The sequence below is a fragment of the Lepidochelys kempii genome, chromosome 25 (genome assembly GCF_965140265.1).
Source record: "Lepidochelys kempii isolate rLepKem1 chromosome 25, rLepKem1.hap2, whole genome shotgun sequence".
Classification (NCBI taxonomy): Eukaryota; Metazoa; Chordata; order Testudines; family Cheloniidae; genus Lepidochelys; species Lepidochelys kempii.
The window spans coordinates 13,223,930-13,246,752 of record NC_133280.1 but is presented as its reverse complement, the minus strand read 5'-3'; the positions used below and the strand labels follow the sequence as shown (position 1 = coordinate 13,246,752).

Sequence of the window (22,823 nt, the reverse complement as noted above, 5' to 3'; positions counted from 1 at the left end):
TGTGCAAAAGGTGAGGCCAGGATACTTGGTGCGGACTCAGACTCGCAACGTGGGATGGCCAAGGGGGCACAAAATACACGTGCTTGGTACTCACTTGTCCCAGACACTTGCACAGTGTTTGTTTGCAGCGCAGACTGGGCACAGGATTTGTAAGGGGGGTGCAAAGGACACCCCCAGCTGCACTGACGTGTGTGTGTGCAAAGAAACACATTCTCCCTCCTTGCGTCGGGGCAGCTCTTGGCTCGCTGCCTCTTCCCTGCCCCACGCAGTGTCCCACACACGCTCCCGTCCCCTGTCCTTCGGGAAGAGGATTTGTTTCCTTTGCACAAGCCCCAGCTCCCCACTCGCAACCTGGGCCGCTCCCTCTCATCCCCCCACACCCAGCCTATCGGGGGGTAAAAAGCAGGTCCGCGTCCCTGGGTGGGCTCGAACCACCAACCTTTCGGTTAACAGCCGAACGCGCTAACCGATTGCGCCACAGAGACCCGGCTGGCGGGACCGTTCCCGCAGCCCCCCACGCGCCGCCTGGCGCTGTGCCGGCCCCAGGGCGGACTTTGTGCAGAACAAGGCGGCGGAAACGATCCCCGGGCGAGCGAGGACGGGAGGGGCTGGAAAAGGGACTGCCTGGCCTGATTCCCTCCCGATTCAGAGCCCCTGTGTTTGCACGGCTACAGCTAATACTCCGCGGGAAAGGAGAAGAAACGTAGTTGTTTTTTACATGTGCAGCGTTGGACGTTCCGATCAGCCGTGCAAAGCAATTCGGGGCTACTTCCAGGGAGGGTGATGCCCTCAGGGGGCCTGGCCACGTGGCCCCTCCTAGTCCTTCCCCTTTGGGGTGAGCCTGTTGGGGCCAGGGCCTCGTGCATCCCCTGGGCTTTAGTTTTGCGGGACGTTTGGACGCCCGCGGGGGGGCGGGGGGGGTGTTTTGTGAAGCCAGGCTGAGATTCTCCTGCAAAGGGAGGAGATGGTCTTGCGACATGGTGAAATCCGCGGGGGGCACCTTCCCAGGAAGGGGGCCTTTGTGCTTGCGGGCGGGCACATCCCCAACACGGGCTGACTTTCGAGACAACTCGCATGGGTGCAGCCAGCCCCAGGACGCTGTCTTAGGTGAGAGGGCCCATTGCAGCGGCTCCAGGTCCTCTTCTTGCAGCAGCATGAGTGTCGGCAACCTCCTCTACCAGGGGGCAGGGCCAATGGCCAGAACCCCAAGCTAGATTTAAATCTGATCTGATTTAAAAAAACAACAAAAACAACAACCCTCTGAGGGATTTGTGTTCACCCCCTCACAGTCCTGTGCTTTGCTCACCCGAGGAAGCCCGGATGACTGTCTCTCTTGCATCTTGAAAAGGAGTACTTGCGGCACCTCTTGCATCTGAGCAACCAGCATTTGCAAAGGAGTAAGGGCAGAAATATGGCCTACTTTCTGGGGACATATTTCATATAGATAGCCACATTTTAGACCCCCCCTCCACGCACATCCGCTGCAATCTGCCTCTCTTCTCACCCACTTAATGAATCAGTAACAATATCAACCGTGCCGGAGTCATTCTAGAGGGGCAAAGGCGTATCTGCCCTGCATGTTTTCCCTGGACTGGCTTGGCCAGCGTCTTCCTCGGTTATGTACAGCACTGCACACTGATGGCTGTCAAATCAAAGAAGGGAGGAAGTGGACCTCTGCATACCTTGGCAATGGGCTAACCAAAGCACTCGATCAATACATGAACAAACACACTTTAAAACCCCTTTAATAAAGCCTTAAACATCAATCTTCAATTTCAGGGTAAAGAGGAGAGAAACCAGCCTTCAACCAGCCGAAATAGCTCAGTTGGGAGAGCGTTAGACTGAAGATCTAAAGGTCCCTGGTTCGATCCCGGGTTTCGGCAGATGTTTTCCTTGGTCAGAGGAGGTTAGTTTTAGCAGTTTCCATGTCGCCAGCATCAGCGTTAGGTTCCTGGCTTGTTTCAAAGCCCCGCTGGCTTGCGGGGTATTCGCTTACAGCAAATGCAGCCCCCACTGAGCCATCACCTCACCTGCTAAACCCCAATATGTAAGTGGGAGCTAAGAGCCACTGTTGCAAATCTCCCTTTGAACTCCTACCTCTGCAACTAAGCAACTGGCTCAGGTACAGTCCACAGTGCATTTTATTTTTTTAACTAGAGAACCAGACAGGTGGAAGGATTTTACAAAAAATCTCCATACTCTCAAAACCTGTAACAATTAAGTACCTCCCTTTCCCCAGTCTAAATCCCTTAGACCCCCCTCCCTAGAGGGCAGAAGCCCCTAGTCCCACAATTCTGCCACAGGGCAGAAGCCCAGTCCTGTAGGCAGGAATGGGGGGATACCCTCCAGGTACCACACATTAACTGTAAACAAGCCACACCTGCCATAGACACTTATTTTAGATTAAGAGGGGCATATATTGATTGAGTGGACAGATTCCTGAACAGCATAACCACAGTGGGATTTATACAGGTTTGCATACTTTAGATAAAACAGTGCAATGTCCATTCAGATGAGGTTCTTGCAAGGATCAGCATTTTCTTCTGAAGAAGTGAGCTGTAGCTCACGAAAGCTTATGCTCTAATAAATTGGTTAGTCTCTAAGGTGCCACAAGTCCTCCTTTTCTTTCTCTGAGAAATGTGTCTGATGGATGTAGCAGTAAGATGCTATTCTTCAAAAGTGATATGCAACAGTACAATATTTGGAGCTGCAGCTGGATAAGCAATAGTGCCTCTTCGTTTATTCTCATGCCCTGCAAAATTCTTCCTTCTATTTACAGAGAGTTAAAATTTCATTACCCAAAAGAACAGCTTAACAACTACAAAACATGGAGTCTACACACACAAAATTTAACAGAACTTTCCTCCCTAGGATTTTGTCCATACACTGTTTAAATATGAAGGAATACACCATAGATGCATATCAATGAACTAGTTTAAGGAAGGGGAAAAGTATTTAGGGTGAGGACTTGTTTACATAGGGATATTTATCAACCTAGCTACCCTGATTATAACTCCCCACCTAGACACAGTTCCAGAATAAGTGTCTCTTTTTCTGGTTTAATTTATGTTGCTTTGGAAGTGACAAGCTAAATCCCAAAGAGGGACTCGTTCAGAAGAGCATTCACATTAGAAGTTACAATTATGCCAGTAAGTGTCTCCATGTAGCTTAGCCCTAAAGTACTGAACAAGATTCCATAAGCAGGGTTTCAAAAACGATTAAACTGTGTTGGGACAAAACCCGCATCTGAGTTATTTGAAGGCCTGTTCTTATTACAGTTCTAAAGGGTAAATTGCCTTCAACATATACACTAAAGTTATCAAAATGTTATTAAAAATAATACTGTCAGGAGATCTCATAAGGTTCAATTTAGACAAACGCATCACAAATACTTTTGGATGCTTACCCAAAACCCTCCATGGGTGAGAAATAAACAAACACAGGCAGATACAAGTTAAACATTTTTTAAAAAATCACTTCACTCACAGAATATTGGAAGTGCTATTTTTAAACTGTACTGTACACCCAGCGGTGAGCTGGAGCCAGTTTGCACCGGTTCACGTGAACCGGTTGTTAAAGGGGTGGGCAAACTGTGGCCCCTGGGCCACATGAGGGACCATCCTTTCCGTCCTGCCTGAGCTGTCAGCCGGGGAAGCTCCCCTGAGAATTTTTACTCACCCAGCGGCACTCTGGGCCTTCGGTGGTGGGTCCTTCACTCGCTCTGGGCCTTTGGTGGCAGGCTCTTCAGTGCCACCGAAGACCCGGAGCGATTGAAGGAACTGGTTCTTCAGCTTCTGGCAGCTCATCACTGTGTACTCCCCTATGAAGAACAAGCTACTGACTGAAATTCTTTTTGGTTACTCTGCTTTATTAAAAATTACAATACAGGTCACGGCTTTCTTATATTCACCCAGATGTTATCTTACAAGATAAACAAAATATTTCAACATACATACTGTATCAAATGTCATTTAATGGTATTTGACATACCCATAGTTGGAAGAAAACAACCAAACAAACTTTCAGACAATACAAAAAACTTCCAGCTGCGTTTTGTAACGGAGAGCAATGGGTTACATCTGCTGTATCTGAAGCAGCTAAATTTAAATGAAGCAGAAATAATAAACCTTGGAGAGTTCATGCCTCGTTAGGTACCAGTTTTAGTTGGTATTTAAGAAACTGAAGTCACACTACCATGAAAAGGTAAATACTGCACATAATGGAAAGTAAATATTATTGCATTAGGCAATATCAATCTGAATGTACTGTTACATTAAATACAATATCTTATCATGGGAATTCACAAAGATGGTCTACAGATTTATCTGTACTTTACAGAAATGGTCTGTGCACTTTCTACAATGAGTGGAAAGTATTTATCATCTCAATTTAGTTTACAGATCCAGTTAAGCCTTTGGATACATATGTGCAGCACCCACTGAAGTCAATGACAGCCAAATGTGGATTTGAGTGCAGAATTTGGCCTCAACATACCCATAAAAATAACAGTTTAAAAAAAAAAAAAGCTATCCAGCCTTTGGTTTCTTGACGATAATGTTTAAATTTTGTTTTTAATATTTTCAAGGCTAAGTTGTGATAGGCACATATTAAAAATGTAAGAAACTTCAACATGATGTACTACTTTAGGACAATCCATTCTTGGTTAACAAAGTGCAATTAGATTAAATATTACTACTAGTTTGTATTTAATAAAAGTCTTATGTTAGGATGCGATTAGAAGAGGAAAGGGGAAAAAATGAACATGGAAAAGAGTGTGATACATAAATAAAGCATCAGAATTTTTGAGCTTCCTTCTCCTCAGACTGTAATTCAAGAACATGAGATATTAGAATTTCAGCTACTGTGGCATTGTTTGGAAGTCCCATAAACATTATGGCAACATTGATGAAAAGTGCATGTGTGGTTATGGTTTATTTCAGGAGGGGAAATGGGTACCACATTGTGATTTAAACCATTCCCTCCCTCCCCCCTTCCCCCTGACTTTAAGAGAGCTACATCTGGTGTGGCCCATTATCTCTGGGAACAGTGGCTGCAGTAGTTTTTTTGTTTGTTTTTTAAATCTCTCTTCTGAACATGAAGCTTGCACATTTTAAAGAGATAGCACCTAGCCTCAGAAATCTCCATCTATAATTAATGTCTGCCAAAGCAGCTTTCAAGATCTTTGCAGAGTTGAAGGTACATTTATATAACTGGCTTATAATTAAAGGCTTTATACCTTGACCAAAAGTGTATATAAATTGCATTATCCCTTTTTCAAAAAGTTTTTGTGAAAAGCAATATGAAAGAACATTTTAGTACAATATCCTTACATCCATTTGTTACATTCATGTTCTTAATACAAGGTCACTAAACCATATAAAGGAGGATGGATTGTCAAGATACAGAACACTTAGTGTCATTCGAAGAACTATTCAGATGAGTACAATATATATACACACACAATATCAATATGCCATTTTACATTCCATTTTCTCACAAGGAATTAGATTTGAAAAAAAATTAAGCTACAGCATTTAATTCCATATAAATCAAACTACACCTCAGTTCAGACTATATACCACACCCTGATCAGAGATTCACACTACAAATAGAATATAAATAGCTAACCTTTTTGATTGGCTCTTCCCAAATTAAGAAGTATTTTGTCAATGAATCCTGATGTCAGCCAGCTTCACTGTAGGCCAGCCAACAGTAATCTGTTTGCAACACACTAAATGAATTTATGATACCATGATGTGAGCTGCTTCTAATGCTGGCACAGGCCCAGAAGCATGCAGATTTTATTTTTGAATAGGTTAGACATAAAAATACCAAATGTGCCCCTAGAAACTGTGGTTTCATTAACCTACAATATGCTAAACATGACACTCATTGAATTTATTGCTTCATCTTTCTAAATGAGGTGAAGCTGGTCATATTATAAAATAATTCTAGTGTGTTGGAATGCCTTCTCTTACACTAAAGTTCAAAGTTGCCCTCTTAACAGAAAGAGAGCTTTTGTGTCTTGGGTTCCATTCATGGGTGGTATTTTTATTTCCCCATAGGTATATAAATTAAAGTAGAGCAAGGACAATCCACCTCTGATAATTTTAGAACAGGAAACCCAGTATATTTAGCAGTAATGAAGCTACCAAAGAACACTTGGCTATATAAAATCCTGTAACTCTACATTTCTATCATCACAGGTTCCTCTGATGGCAGACCTTTGTTTCCAAGATATTCCGAAAGGCTAATCCACCCAAAATTAAATACAAACTACATGATTAGGTCAAAAGCCTCACAAAGCATTTGCCATTTATCCTCTTAGATTGTTACTAAATGTACATTTCAAGTAAGGTAGGGTGACGTCAAGCTAACTGACTAGCAATACGTCCATAAAAATGTATATTGCATCTTTGTAAAATTAATTTTACAGGGAGTTCAGCATTAGATCACTCAGAGGAAAGCAACGAGCAGTTCCATAGAATAAAGAACAAACTTACAATAAGACATAGAAGTACAACTGCATCTGAAAGAACACAGCACTCTGAAGACTCAGCATATTCACTAAAGAATATTTACATGTTGATAAAAAAGTAAAAATATTTAATTTTATACAAAAAAATTGCTTTCTTCTCCATGATATACATTCAGTGCCAGTGCAGACTTTAAAGCTCCCTACTGCTGTTTCTATACGCTGTCTTCAGGGGCTAGGTCAGTCTTCAGCAGCTCCAGTTTCTTTTTTTCTAGAATTTCTTTGTCAAATATTTCTCTTTCCCTGAAAGAAAAATCCAAACATTGCACTGAACTCCTACATTTAAAAAATAAACTTACTTTCTTCTGTAAAACAAAAACAAAAAAACCCCAACACACACTATTGTCAGTAGGAATATTTCCAACATTTAATCATTTCAGCAGTTGGATAATGAAAGAAGTTATAATTGTAAAGCTAAGTGGGCAAAATACATTTTAAAAATGTAAGCATTTTGGAATATGAATCTGTTATTTATTTTTGAACACCCACAATCTTGGGTCTTCATTTTGTCTAGAAGTTTGCATTTTCACCATAACAAAAACATCTAAACTAGTTTTTAAAATCAAAAACTGAATACAGTAGAACCTCAGAGTTACAAACACCGCGGGAATGGAGATTGTTCGTAACTCTGAAACGTTCATAGCTCTGAACAAAATGTTATGGTTGCTCTTTCAAAATGTTTACAAATGAACATTGACTTAATACAGCTTTGAAACTTTACTGTGCAGAAGAACAATGCTGCTTTTAACCACCTTAATTTAAATGAAACAAGCACAGAAACAGTTTCCTTACCTTGTCAATTTTTTTTTTAATTTTCCCCTTTATTTTTCTAGTAGTTTACATTTAACAGTATCTGCTTTCCACACCCCCTCCCCATCTCTGCTGCTGCCTGATTGCGTACTTCCGGTTCCAAATGAGGTGTGTGGTTGACTGGTCAGCTCATACTTCTGAGGTCCTACTGTACATGCACTAAGAGAAACTAACGGAGTCTCCATTTCCTCTTCATCCTCAAATTATTCCTTTGTATATGTCACAACTGTGCTATATAAACAATGACTAGTATTATGCAAAAAGAAAAGGAGTACTTGTGGCACCTGAGAGACTAACCAATTTATTTGAGCATAAGCTTTCGTGAGCTACAGCTCACTTCATCAGATGCATACTGTGGAAACTGCAGAAGGCATTATATACACAGAGACCATGAAACAATACCTCCTCCCACCCCACTCTCCTGCTGGTAACAGACCATCCAAAGTGACCACTCTCCCTACAATGTGCATGATAATCAAGGTGGGCCATTTCCAGCATAAATCCAAGTTTAACCAGAACGTCGGGGGGGAGGGGGGGGAGTAGGAAAAAACAAGGGGAAATAGGCTACCTTGCATAATGACTTATCCACTCCCAGTCTCTATTTAAGCCTAAATTAATAGTATCCAATTTGCAAATGAATTCAGCAGTTTCTCACTGGAGTCTGGATTTGAAGTTTTTTTGTTTTAAGATAGCGACCTTCATGTCTGTAATTGCGTGACCAGAGAGATTGAAGTATTCTCCGACTGGTTTATGAATTTTATAATGTTATAATACTCACCAACAACCACATACCACACAACAGAACCACTAACCCAGGAACCTATCCTTGCAACAAAGCCCGTTGCCAACTGTGCCCACATATCTATTCAGGGGACACCATCACAGGGCCTAATAACATCAGCCACACTATCAGAGGCTCGTTCACCTGCACATCCACCAATGTGATAATGCCATCATGTGCCAGCAATGCCCCTCTGCCATGGACATTGGTCAAACTGGACAGTCTCTACGTAAAAGAATAAATGGACACAAATCAGATGTCAAGAATTATAACATTCATAAACCAGTCGGAGAACACTTCAATCTCTCTGGTCACGCAATTACAGGCATGAAGGTCGCTATCTTAAAACAAAAAAACTTCAAATCCAGACTCCAGCGAGAAACTGCTGAATTGGAATTCATTTGCAAATTGGATACTATTAATTTAGGCTTAAATAGAGACTGGGAGTGGCTAAGTCATTATGCAAGGTAGCCTATTTCCCCTTGTTTTTTCCTATCCCGCCCCCAGATGTTCTGGTTAAACTTGGATTTATGCTGGAAATGGCCCACCTTGATTATCATACACATTGTAAGGAGAGTGGTCAGTTTGGGTGAGCTATTACCAGCCGGAGAGTGAGTTTGTGTGTGTATGGGGGTGGGGAGTGAGAAAACCTGGATCTGTGCTGGAAATGGCCCAACTTGATTATCATACACATTGTAAGGAGAGTGATCACTTTAGATAAGCTATTACCAGCAGAAGAGTGGGGTGGGAGGAGGTTTTGTTTCATGGTCTCTGTGTATATAATGCCTTCTGCAGTTTCCACAGTATGCATCCGATGAAGTGAGCTGTAGCTCACGAAAGCTTATGCTCAAATAAATTGGTTAGTCTCTAAGGTGCCACAAGTACTCCTTTTCTTTTTGCGAATACAGACTAACATGGCTGTTACTCTGAAACCTAGTATTATGCAGTAATCTTCTACGCACCAATTTAATTGAGTTTAGTTACTGTTGCTCAATATTTTACAATGGCTTCCATATCAGCCCCAAGGTAACCCTCAGATTAGGATTTTAGTAGTCTGATTTCTTCCTTTGTGTGTGACCCATTACAAGAGTAATATACTTGCCAGCATTTAGACTTCACAGCATGTATGTTTCAAATTCCTATCTTCTTTTAAAAGCTTAGGCCAGATTCTCTCCTGCAACAATATACTTCTCATGTACTGAGTGTAAGCATGCACCATAGAGCCTGTTATGGCTACCTATTACTTAAGCGGTCATAAACTCAACTGAAATTAGAGCAGCCTATGGGCTGCTCTAACTTCAGATAGAGGGATATGGTCCCTAAAGTCCCACATACCAGGAGAGAATTGGCCTGGGGAGACTCCATTCTATCCCCTCTCCATGCCACCCCAAACTCACTTCCTCCCCTGATATGCCCCCTTATGCCAGGAGGAGGCTGGCAAAGGCACACTCCACCAGCATTATGCGAGTTAAGAATTCCCCTCTACCAACAGAATTCACAACTGGGCAGCTGCAGCCACATTACACCCTCTGAGTGCCACTCATGCAGCACAAAGGGGACTGAACTGGAGCAGAGATTCTAGCCTTTTTTTTTTTTTAAAGTAAGATGAAAAGCCAAATGCTAAGTTTTTTAAGGAGTTACAATTTCTGACAAGTTTCCATGTTGGAATAGTCAACTCTTGCTTTAAATATGAATATACAGTAATATCGTTGTAAAAGCTGAGGGACGGCTGGAAAAGCCCACTTTTGTGACGATTTTACTGATTGAGAAAACGAGGTAAAACCTAATGAGTCTTATTTCCTTATGAACTGGAAGTTGGGGCTCTATGCTGATTTTTGTATGCAGAGATGGGTGAGAATCAGGCTAATTTCTGGGCAAAAAGTCTGACAAGTAAAATTCTGGTGATTACAATAACTACCATACCTTTTGCTGACAGATGGTCCCTTTATGTACTTTTCCTCTGCTTTCTTGTAGTCTATATCATCCACAGCAGAAATTGCATAAATGATTGCCTGTAAGCACAGAGTTTATTGATACTAGTGAAAAATTAAAGTTTAAATTATATGCACAATAATCTGAAAACAGCAATTGAAATGGTCTCAGCAGATGAACAAAATTCTGGAAAAAGGTTTTACCTAATTTTGTAAAGTTCGCTCATCGTGCTTTTAGAGAAAAAAAGAGTGTGTGTATTTAAAGATATGAAATTCAGGAACAATTTTTCCTGTAACCCACTTGGAAGGATCTTTTTGCAGCCACAAGAGCTGGAAGTTTAAATTTTGTTTTAAAAGAAATTTTAGTTTCTATAGAAGTTGGAAAAGATCCTTACAAGGATTTTTCATTTCTTTTTATAAGCTACATGACAGAAGTATTTAGAGTTTAGGAAAAGTTGTTTGTGTAATTTTCTAAAAATGCACAGATTGGAATAATAAAAGCATTTCAGAAAGGCAAATTATAATTAGCATACTGTGAGAAGCAGCCATCTTCCCTAAAAGTAACATTGTGACACCAGAAATACATGAGCCTAGAGAGATATTGTATAGTGCTCTTATTCTACATTAAGGCAATTTTTGACAAACCATTACTGTTTGATATTTAAACTGGTGCTTACATAAGAATAAGTCAAGCTGGACAACTGTTTATAAATTGAGACAGAGCTGCCGTTATGCTGGTGTGCATACTCACTTTTCAACAAGATAACACCAGCAGGAGGTGCATAATGCTAATTTGGAACTTTATTTTCAAAGAGTATTTAAAAACATATACATGTTTGCTTTCAGATTGCTGTGCTGAACCAAATGGACACTTTTGACTTCCCAAGGCTGAGCCACATACACATGGTTTAACAATAAATACATAAATATAATAAATAATAATAAATAATAATAAAGGGTCCAGCTTTTAATCTTAAAAAGAAAAGGAGTACTTGTGGCACCTTAGAGACTAACCAATTTATCTGAGCATAAGCTTTCATGGGCGACAGCTCACTTCATCGGATGCATTCAGTGATGAAAGCTTATGCTCAAATAAATTGGTTAGTTTCTAAGGTGCCACAAGTACTCCTTTTCTTTTTGCGAATACAGACTAACACAGCTGCTACTCTGAAACCTTTTAATCTTAGTTGCCTAAATCCAGAGTTAGGCACTTAATCTGAAGAACCCAAGATTAAAAACTGGGCCCATGAATTTTAACTTGTCTTGCTCAAATGTCACTCAATAACTGGAGAACATTCAGCAAGTCTCTGAACCAAGGTCAAACAGTAAAGATGTTCACTTACTTCAGGCAAAAGGACATCCAAAATAAATTTTATTCTATCACCATTTTTTACATCCAGCTTCCTGGTATCTATTTCATGACAGACTTCTTGCAAATAATTCACCACGAGGTCCAACTGCTCTTCATCCTCAAGGTAGGTCTCACAGGTCATATACTGACTTGAATTCAGAAATTCTCTCAGCCACCTGGACTGCTTTTTGCTTTTCAAAATAGCCAAAAGATGCTCCTCTGCCCCCTTTGTCTTCACTATGAAGTCAACTATCTTTAAATTGGCTTTGTCTCTGGCGGCCCTCATTCTATCAGGAAGAACTTTCTTGGAGGGTTTGATAGGTGTAGTTTCTGACAAAGAGTCTTCAAGGTCTTCCTCTGCTACGATTGGGAAGGTCATTTGTATTTTACCGTGATTAACTTCTTTTCTAACTGGATAGCCTGAAAGAAAGGCCAGCCTTAAAGTAAGTGCATCCAAATACATTGCAGATAAGAAAAATAAAATGTTTTTGATTCAGAAAGAGAAACCTTTACTATGCCAGAAAAGAAACTAAAGAACTGAAATTTGGATAGAAGTGGTTTTGAAATGTATTTGTTCTCAGAACATAGGAGTTCCCATGCTGAAGTGGGCCACTGGTTGCTCTAATGTGGCATCAGGTCTTCATCGGCAGCCAATGTCTGATTGACAAAGAATGAAGGCACCCCATAATGCACACTACTATTTGTGCAATTCTGGATGACAGTGAGATTGGGCCGAGTGAAGTAAAAAAAAAAAAAAAAAAATCAAACAGGAAAAATTCCTGCCTAGCGCTTATACCCATCAGTTTATTCCTTGAGGAGTGACAACAGAGGTCTTCTCTAACTATGAAGTAGCTTGTGTATTAAATTCATTATCATTTGCTGGTGTATAGTACTGAACACACTCAGTGAGATACAGATAAGGAGTCTTTGCCTCAAAATGCTTTCTGTCCAAAAGACAGACAGCTGATCAGAGGCACTGCAAGAACCCTGAAGGAATTAACTTACATTTTATCTCCATCCTGGTCACTACAGTAGTAGATTTGACCAACTCACCAAATACCTTGTAATACGGCATGTTTAGGACGGAGTCTGTTCAAGTGAGGACAGGATTACCAGGGGATAGAGGTGGAAGAAAAATGCAGCCAGGTTGTTAGCTATATGTAATTTTACAGTCTATTAAAAACAGGCTAAATTATGCCAGTCATTACATCTGGTCTAAAACGAGCCATGCCCAGGAAAATAAGCCAGTGCACAGAAGACGTGGCATTTTGCTGGAAAGCAGCACAGTCGTCAGGACAGCCGCAGCAGCTGAGGAGGAAAGAACGATTGGTGCCATGCCAGCGGCAGAAATGAAGAGTGTCCAGGAAGCGAGAAGAGAACTTATCACCCAGAACTGTAGGCAGGCCTAGGAACAGAAACCTCTCCTAAAAGAGGCCAACAGCCATCTTTGGCATGAGTCAGGCAGCACCTCCACCTTAATCTGTATATCAAATAACACGACGCTTACACCCCTCATTGTGCTTTTCCATATCATGCTATAGTCCGCGTTTGGGACTGTTTGCAGGAAAAGATCAGTTTTGACAAGTTTCAAAAAACAGATTGTTTTGCGGTCAAAACGATTTTTTGTTTTGAAATTTAAGTTAATTTATAGGAAAAATAAAGGTCAAAATCAAAATGTTTTGATTTCCCTTCTGATTTTACCCCCCCACCCCCAATTTTCAGTTTTCCAAAACATTTAAGATTTATGTTTTGTCCCAATTCAAGATGGGAAAGTTTTCAAAATCTTAAAAATTCTTAAGGGACAGGAAAACTGTTTCCTGCCCAAATTGACATCGAATGCCTCCCCTCCCCCCAAATGCTTCTCTTGATCCCACTTTCTAACATCCCAACTCAATGCTTTGAAGTCTTGATGCTTTCTCTGTATCCTGAATAGTTGGAGTGCTGGGCCCTGCTTAAGCCAGATCCTCACTTCCTTATTTTGGCAGCAGAATGGGACCAACCCTCAGCTCACCCATTTTTTATACCTGTTCTCCCTTCCAGCTCACTGTGAAGACACAAGCACTATCTATAAACACATGGTGCTGGTACCTTGCCAACCATTCACACTGTGTCAAATAAGGAAAAGCTCCCCAGGTCTTAGCAAGTGTCTTGAGGAAAAAAAAACAAACAAACAAAAAACAGTAGTATGGATTTCACCCTGCCCCATCTCTTTCTCTGGGGGCTGCACTGATGGGAGGAGATGAAGGCAACTAGGTATTTCTGATCTGACAATATGAAACAACTGTTATTCGTTTGCATGAGCACGGAAAAACATGTGCTATAAAAACTAAGATATTTTCATTGCCAAAATTAAAAGGCAAGTTAACAGCAAAATTTTTAGGCATCCCTGAAGTATGTTGTCAGAAAAACTCAGTTACGGAGTTGGAAATCCTAACTGCAAGCATTTGGTAGACTAATATGTAGGAAGCTATCTACACTGGCTAACATGGACAGGAGGAAAAAACTCAGCCTCACCATGGAAATACTTACTGATGTCATCAGCACAGTATTCCAAGAAGGATCCTGTAAAAGAACGACAACCTGGAAAAAAAAAAAAAAAAAACCTTTTATCAACCCAATTAGAATCGCTGAAAACAAAAAAGTTTGAGATTTTCTACGCAAAGACTGCACCTGAAGAAACTTTACAGCTTTTAGGCAAATATCCTAAATTTAAGGTGCTATAATCAAGACACGATTCAACCATTAAAATACCTTAGTGCAACAGGCATGCAGAGTGAAAATTTTAAAACAGAGAAGCCACTTAAAGATGTCCTGCACAGATAAAGTGCCAATATTTATCAGGTGAACATTTCCAAGCTATGAAGGGTATTCAGCACATTATCTAAACACCACATTGCCCATAATTCAGCACCTTTCAACTGAGCATTTCAAAGCCTAAATATTGACCTGTTTGAAGGTGTGGCCCAAGAGTCTAATGCCAGAACCGACAGCCAGGAACACCTGAGTTCCAATCCCAATTTGTAGGGCAACTCTTTCGGCCATGAGCATGTCACTTGCCTCAGCTTCTTCCTCATCCATCAGATGGGAAAACCTACTTTTTAAAGAGGCGTTCTGAAGATCTGTCAGTCTCTAATGGACTGTGTAAATATTGATTATTTTTTCAGCTTCCATAGCATCCAGCCCACAGCAGGTGGCCCCGTGAAGCCCACAATGCACGGTGCTATAAAATAGAGCGACCACAGAACCCCTTGCACAGCTAACTCATAACTGCGGTGCGGGAGCAGAACAGGAATATGTTTTTTGTCTTTGAACATTTTCTCTTGCAGACTTTATATAATATATAAACTAGAAAACCAGGTGTATACGTTTCTTCTGAGGATTCAAAGCACATTGAAAATATTGATTAATGAAGACTCAGCATCCAATGAGGTATAATTATCACATAGATGGGAAAACCGAGGCACAAAAAGGAAGAGTTAACTTCAGCCTGCAATAAATCCCAGGTCTCAAGTCTTCTACTCTACCACAATGTCCTGTAAGTATAAAGGCCTCAGCTACACTGGATCTAAAGAAAGACAATATTGTGATAGATATATACTAGAATGGACATGGTTGACAGCCTTGACCCATTTGCTTACCTACTCTAACTCTGTAGTCAGCAATCAATTCAATGCACCACTCAATTTCCTGGCTGTAGTCCTCTTTGGCCTTGTCCTACAATAAAAAAAGTTAACAGGTTGGATTTAAACTGAATAATTTTCTCTCTCTTGACCAATCAAAAAATAATGCAGGGATGTTTTGTCAGTGTTTTTCTGCAACAGAGTAGTGTGTCCATTTGCCATCATAAAATGAATAAGTCTTGCTTATGAAATTGCTTGTTTCTATTTCCAAGGGGAGAAATGGTTCCCAAGTTTTTGGACTGCATTATAGAGGAATCTGAAGATTTCTTAAGGCTTGCAGAAGTGCAAGCTAACTTTGGCTGAGTTTTGATCTCTGCCATCCTGCAATTAACACAGAAGTAATTAGATTTTTAAATGAGTAGGGTTCCACACATTACTCAGATTTGAACACCTGCCCCATTTAGGGTTAGGGTTACTGTTGGAAGCTGGTGAACATTCAAAACAAGTCATCTTCTGGGAGTCCAGTCACACTGGGAAGTTGGCTGTAGAATGCATTCTGTTTGACAGCCCAGACAGAATGGTTGTAGGAGCCTGAGCACTCTTCCCCCTCACAAAGAGCAAGTTTCAGAGTAACAGCCGTGTTAGTCTGTATTCGCAAAAAGAAAAGGAGTACTTGTGGCACCGTAGAGACTAACCAATTTATTTGAGCATAAGCTTTTGTGAGCTACAGCTCGCTTCATCAGATGCGTACTGTGGAAAAGTATGCATCTGATGAAGTGAGCTGTAGCCCACGAAAGCTTATGCTCAAATAAATTGGTTAGTCTCTAAGGTGCCACAAGTACTCCTTTTCTTTTTACAAAGAGCAAGGTTTACTTTATACACTCCAAACCAGCCAACTACATTAACTGACTGACAGAAAATAGCATCCACATCTCCCTGTTTCGCAGAATGTATACAACACCCACAATTCGGTCCATTGGTTGGTCTCCAGCCTTGTAAACATACATTCCTTCCCCACTTGCTTGTAGCTGCAGGTTTCCCTCTGCCAGAGCTCACAGGTGAACTGGGATATCTATTCTAGGTCAAAGGGCATTTGAAGCTCATCTGACTCAGCATCAGCTGGGAGAGAGCATGGCTTGCAGTTCCAGTGCAGAGGGATTAATTTTGTCTATTACATAGTGTAACAGCCATTTGATCCATATGGCTGTGAGCTTTATCAGTAAATATAATCCAATAATTTTATCCCTTTAAAATGGTTAAAATACATTTCAGAAATCTGTAAGCTTTCAATGTAGACTAAAAAGAGTACATGCTATTATGAACCCATTTCAAGGATATAGAAAACCCTACTGAAATCAATGCACTTTGTATACTAGTACACAATCCACAAATACACACACGCTAGAAGACACTAAGAAAAACATTTATAGTGAATATAATAAAAGAAAAGGGTATGCATCCGATGAAGTGAGCTGTAGCAAAAGCTTATGCTCAAATAAATTGGTTAGTCTCTACGGTGCCACAAGTACTCCTTTTCTTTTTGCGAATACAGACTAAACACGGCTGTTACTCTGAAACCAGTGAATATAATGTAGCTCATCTTACATGTTAGACATTTATGAGAGAACTCAGTCCTCACTGAATAAATACAAAATATTAAGTACTTTTAAAATACTAAAAACCTGAAGACAATCCAAATACAAATTTTTTGAGAAAGTAATTTGGAGAGTCTTTTGGATTATTTGCCTATGGATTCTTTCTGGTCTTGGCAATGCTTTTGGCACTTGTCTTTTTAAGGTTTGATTTGAATTTTGAAAACCTAAAACTAATTTCAATGAAAATGCAAATGCTCAGGAACAGAAACAATGCACTGTGCTGCTGTAACAAGCTGGAACTTCAGGTCTGTCTCACAAGTATGCTCTAGATGGGCAAAAATTTATGTACCTACTAACGGAGCATTTATGACTTACCAAACTACCACCCATTTAGACAGATTCAAGCAGAAACTCCTTTAGGCCTGGTCTATGCTAGGAAACTAACCAGTTGTAAACAATATCTCTAAGCAGTACTGAAGTGAGTTTAACTCCCAGTGTAGAAAGGACAACACTGTTTTCAGCACTGTTACAGAAATTGTTAAGCTTTCTGTAATGCGTGCTGAATGTGGTTTTGTCCTAAGATGACAGTTAAAGGAAGCCAGTTGCTGACCGCTGTTAGCTATGGATTACCTTACAAGTACAGGCACTTAGAGAGCTGTGAGCTTGGAAGCAGTAAGTCAAACAAAAACTAGTTCTAGAGACTGTCCGAGGTATCCACCCTCCAATGCACCCTCCATTTTGAAAGATGTATCATCCCTTGAATACCTACATTCAATTACTTTGTTCAAGATTACATTCCAGCTGGAAAAGGTTATATGAACAATAGATTTGAAAAAAAGGCAAGATATATTTGCATGAAATTGTATTATGGAATAAAGAACCAATTAAGGCCAATAAGTAGGGATTCTGTTTTAAGGTAATGATATCATATACTGAAGAAAAACGTGAAGTCTGCTTCTTATTACTGTACTTACTATTAGCTTCTGCTTTTCTTTACAGTCAAAGTGCTTTAGATTTCTGAGACCTATAGAGAAACTTCATGGGGAAAAAAAAAAAAAGAGGAACACAGTTAGTGCATACAGACAAGCTTAGATTCTCACCCCACATCCCTCCGAATTCTACATCTTTCTGCAGGTTAGGTTCCATAACTAGTTTAAGAATAGAATTTGTACTAATTTTAATTCTTATGAGCTACCAGTTCATATTCAAGGAACTGTTTGATACTAAACTGGGTAAGGCACAAGACAACAGAACAACGGATTCAGGAGTGACATTGATGAGCTTTGAGGGAAACTATGTCCAGTGGTCTTCGGCTACAGAGATAAAGATGGCCACATGAAGACTGAAGTGCAAGTTTAAAGTTGCTTTGCAGACTTAAGCTAACCCATAAGGACAGTGTTACGAATTACACCTGATAGGACACGCACACAACTGCTGCGAATTAGACCTGGTAGGACACACACACAAATGCTACAAATTACACCTGGTAGGTCACACACAGTTGAATCTAGGCTGAGGCACATAAACAAAGTCCACAACTGCAGAGTTCCCAAAAAACATCAAGTTTATTACGCTCGAGCATGGTGCCCCCCTGCTAGCCAGGTGGGGACTCTGAATACAGATTATACATAGGTTATATACCTCTTAGCAAAGCATGTTGCCCTTGTGCATCGGAAACCTTAGCCAATAAACAAACCCTTTTCTTATCTACCACCTATCCCTGCTTGGTGCATTCCTCGTGCTAAACTAGTATGTTAATTACACAGCATGGTCCTAAAGCGATGCATCAGTAACTTTTATTATCAGGATGGGAGGCCTCACATCAAAGGCCAGGAGACAGGGAGTTAGAGACAGACAAAGAACAGATACCGGGAGTCAAGGCAGGCAAGGCAGGCTGGAGACAAGGAGAAGGATTTTCACAGGAATGCAGTATCAAAGAAACACTCCTCCTGGTGCATGATGTACTTGCTTTTAGACAATGGTGGGCCCCAAACGAAATTGGAGTCACATGTGCTAACTTTTCCTTAACAGGCACCTCCACCTTTACAAAACCGCACATGTTGAGTGTATGTATGATCTGCAACACACTGAACAAAAGTTTGATAAAATGCATGCACATTTTAAGGGGTGGGATGAGGAAGACCTCTCGAGGTTGCTGGCGGTTGTAACAGGATTCCGTGGTGGACATGCCATTAACAGCTAAGAGCTACTTTATGCCAACTCAAAACCAGAACAACTGGCTGCGCTGTGCTGTGCTTCAGTACTAGCAGAAGGAATTCTGTTCGCATTACCTCGGCTACCCTGGTTGTTAAGGCTCTTACCACAATTCTAACAAAAGTTAAGTGAAGTTCGGAAGCTAATCAACAAACTATACCCCTTCGCCGTCTTGCCATTCATGCCCGCTTCTATCAGCCGCACATTTGCTTTTTTATATTTCCGTGTCACTCTTTTTATCTGTTGAAAATATAAAGACAAGTTAACATCCTAGAAACCTGACTGCTTATAAAGCAAATCACATTATTTCCACCTGCATTTTCATATGTTGCTCCACGTACCGTTACAGAAAACAGACATTGAGAGTCAAGTTTAATCTAACAGGCAAACAAATAAAGCGAATAAAATTGGTACACTAAGAACAGCATGCGTGCACATGGCTGTATTAGTGGCTTGATGATGCAATTTATTTTACTTTATTTGAATTTATTCCCTTATTGCTGCACACTGGAAAAAAGCGAAGTAGCATGATCAAAACAAATTTACAGATTAAAGACAAGAATATCTGATAATGTAGAGTTAATTCATCTTTGGATTCTACCTGTGAACACTGTATTATGATGTACATTAATCATTCTTCCCTATCCAGGACAGAGTAATGCGTGTTCACAGCCACAAGAGGGATCACTTTGCTGGCTGTTCTGACAGGTAGCAACATAATACAAAGCAATGAATAAGGAGGAACTCATGAGAGTTTACTACCTAATAGAATGGGTTTCAGTGGAGAATTTATTATGTATTACAAAGCTCTCTGAGTGATTATCACCTTCTACACTGGAATCTGTAGCAAGTGCTCTCTTTAGACACCAGACTTGCAGCTACACACTTCAACAAGCATGTCAGCCTTAACATCTGTGTCTTACTTAAAAGGTGACTGTGATGGGTTCCCAGTGAGGTTTGAAAAGGAAAAATATTGGTCTTGTGCCCTTTTTTCTACTTTCTAGGGTTTAAAGATCGCATCAAGAGATTTCCCAAAAACAAACATTTTTCGCCCCTGCTCGTTTTTTTACATCCAAAATACAGGTTCTCTCTACCCCAAAATATTATAGTGATTAGAGAATGAGGGAAACATCACAAGAATCAAGACAGATGAGCAATTTAGCAAGGCACTGATTTTTAATCAGGGGGATAAAGCTTTGGCGTGTGGGTTGTTTTTCATTAAAAAAATATTTAATTCAAATGCCTAATGAGCACTTTGAATCTATAAGAGACATTTTTTGTCCAAACCCCTGGTTTTTCAGTGGAACTAAGCACTAAGACATTTTAGATACTACCTTTCTCCACACACCCCCAAAAGATATTCTTCCAGCTAAACTAGAGAAGTTACTAGAGAAGATACTCAATACAGCCATACAGGATTTCAGAATCAGACCCTCGGATCCCGTTTTCAAAAAAGTAGTAAGATGCTGTTCTTACCACTGCTGGCCAATATGGATATCTTGGCAATTTGCACCAGACCAACATCCCTGGTTCAATTGAACATGGTTCTACAGAACAAAAATAAAAGTTAACTGGACTACATAATTAGACAAGTGTAATATTTACATAGCATCATTGATGTTCAAACAAGTAAGACGAGGTCCCTGAACTACAACCTCAAGTTACACTAAGAAACAAAAAGAAAAGGAGTACTTGTGGCACCTTAGAGACTAACCAATTTATTTGAGCACTCACGATAGCTCACGAAAGCTCATGCTCAAATAAATTGGTTAGTCTCTAAGGTGCCACAAGTCCTCCTTTTCTTTTTGCGAATACAGACTAACACGGCTGTTACTCTGAAACCTGTCACTAAGAAACAAGGGTCCCTTTGTGCTAGGCATTGTACACAATACATAAAATGACTGTCCCTGCCCCAGAGATCTTACAATCTCAGTATCTCCTAGGAACACAGGAATTGCAAAACTGGATCAAACTCATGATCCATCTAGTCCAGTGTCCTCTCCAACAGTGGCCAGTGCCAGATGCTTCAGAGGAACATGCAAGCAACCCTGCAGCTGGCAAATATGAAATAATCTGCCCTCCATAACAATCTCAATGCAATCCCAAATAGGTAGAGATTAGTGGCAGGTCTTAAGACATTCTATTAGCATTAACTATAACAATCCTGGATAGTTTTGTTATCCAGATAAGTGCAATCCCTCTTGGGACCCTGGTAAGTTTTTTGGCCTTGACAACATTCTGTGGCAACAAGTTCCACAGAATTATGTGTTCTGTGGGGAAAAAATCCTTTTATTGAAACTGAAATATAATAAATTCATATCCATTAGCTGTTCCCTTGTTCCTGTGTTATGAGACAAGGAGAACAGAAGCTCCTGAGCTAGTCTCTACACTAGTCATTATCCTGTATGTTATCACCATGTCCTTTTGTCATTATCCCTTTTTTAAGGTAAACCAGCCCAATCTTTTCCATCTCTATTTGCACAAGAGTTTTTTCCATGGCCTAATCATTCTCATCATCCTTCTTTTAACCCCTAATAAGGATATTGCAGAATTAGTAAGATAGGGTAACAAGTACCACACATAGTATTCAAGAGGAGTGCGCACCACATATTTATATAATGGCATAATAATTTTTTGGAGTGTCCTCCAACATGGATCAGACAGAGAAAAAGATTTGGTGAAGGTGAATGAGGGAGCCAAAGAGACAAGGATAGAAGTTTTTGTGAACTATGCCTAGAGGGAAGCAAGAGTGGTGTGACAGGGTGCGAAGTGGATACTTCTAGTTCCATGTTGGGACTAGATAGCATACACATCCCCTGACATTCACCCACACCTGGAGCGAGAGGGGAGAAAGACAAGTCATCACATCATAGTGGTTCTTTCCAAAGACTACTGTAGTACTGGTAAAAGGAATTGACTGTCAGAGGCCTGAAGGAAACCCATATTTCTGGGAGCAGAGACAGAAGACAACATGACCTGAGGATATTCCTTTAAGAGGAGTTTGCATGCAGCTTCTGGAGCTGTGCATGAACATGCTGCCACACTCAAATGAACAAAATGACATTCACAGTTTCTAACAAGAACAAGTCTAATGAATAAAAACATTTATGTTTGTTACCAAGGTATTAGTAAACAAAGTCTAAATCATATTTAAGTCTTCAATGACTAAGGCTCACAGAAATAGTTACATTCTCTTCTTACCTTGACGTAAAAGAATACTAGGAAGTTCTTCATCTTCTTCTTCTTCTTCCTCATCTACCAAAGTTGTATCGAGAGATATCTCTCCTGGAGAGCTAAACTTCAAAGACAGATCAGAGGATTCCAATCCTGTAAGCAAAGTGAGAAGAACTGTTTTATCATAATTTTTTTCTGGTCGAGCGAGGTATCTTAATTTGAAAAATATCCCAATAGTATTTTGAATTACAGAGTTAATTACATCTATTAAGCTATCACAATTTGCCATTGTGCATTCCAACTTAAGCACACTGACAACTCCATTTGATTTTAATGGAGTTACTTCAAACTTACCCTGATGTAAAATCAGAATCTGGCCAGTGAATAAAGAGCTTAAGAAATTAGGAAGAGGAGGGAAGCAGGACTTCTGTAAATAAGTGTCTGGAAACAGTAAGGATCTTTAAAAAAGAAGGGGGTGGGGAAGAGACTTCTGCTAGGGTAGAATCCTTATGACTTAGAGAAAGGGAGAAAGTCAAAAGGTTGCATGGACTGCCTGAATTGAAGGAAACAATATAATACATTTTAGACAGACAAGCTAGTAGCAGTGTTGAGTACTGGAGAAATAATTATTCAAATATAAAATGATACACACGAATTAGTTCACAGGTATTTAGCCATATTTTACAGGGTGGCTTGCCCTTGGGCTAGGGAGCCTGGGGCCAAACCAACCCTGATTACACAATGAGCCCTACCTGAGGGGAATAAGGCAATTCCATATGAAGGGCAGAAGATGGCTGCAGTCAGGGGGAAGC

The 22,823-nt window shown here is 40.4% G+C and overlaps 1 protein-coding gene and 2 non-coding genes across 9 annotated transcripts in view; 1 reads left to right on the top strand and 2 right to left on the bottom strand.

The window, feature by feature from the left end:
- Window positions 1-411: 411 nt before the first annotated feature.
- Window positions 412-485, bottom strand: TRNAN-GUU (transfer RNA asparagine (anticodon GUU)). The gene has a single exon. It is a non-coding gene; the product is annotated as a tRNA-Asn (tRNA).
- A 1,325-nt stretch (window positions 486-1,810) lies between these two features.
- On the top strand, window positions 1,811-1,883 carry TRNAF-GAA (transfer RNA phenylalanine (anticodon GAA)). The gene has a single exon. It is a non-coding gene; the product is annotated as a tRNA-Phe (tRNA).
- A 1,190-nt stretch (window positions 1,884-3,073) lies between these two features.
- Window positions 3,074-22,823, bottom strand: part of PWWP3A (PWWP domain containing 3A, DNA repair factor) — a 33,085-nt gene continuing 13,335 nt past the window's right edge. For 5 of the 7 annotated variants that reach the window (XM_073324364.1, XM_073324365.1, XM_073324363.1 and 2 more), the window contains 9 exons: window positions 22,039-22,164; window positions 20,314-20,384; window positions 18,998-19,077; window positions 17,598-17,658; window positions 15,047-15,122; window positions 13,938-13,988; window positions 11,401-11,828; window positions 10,050-10,138; window positions 3,074-6,778 (listed from right to left, as the gene is read on the bottom strand). In XM_073324364.1, coding sequence (XP_073180465.1) covers window positions 6,691-6,778; window positions 10,050-10,138; window positions 11,401-11,828; window positions 13,938-13,988; window positions 15,047-15,122; window positions 17,598-17,658; window positions 18,998-19,077; window positions 20,314-20,384; window positions 22,039-22,164 — 1,070 coding nt within the window. In that variant the 3' untranslated portion in view covers window positions 3,074-6,690. Of the gene's footprint in view, window positions 6,779-8,270; window positions 8,352-10,049; window positions 10,139-11,400; window positions 11,829-13,937; window positions 13,989-15,046; window positions 15,123-17,597; window positions 17,659-18,997; window positions 19,078-20,313; window positions 20,385-22,038; window positions 22,165-22,823 lie in introns of all 7 variants that reach the window. The other 2 variants (XR_012156209.1, XM_073324368.1) reach the window with 2 other exon arrangements.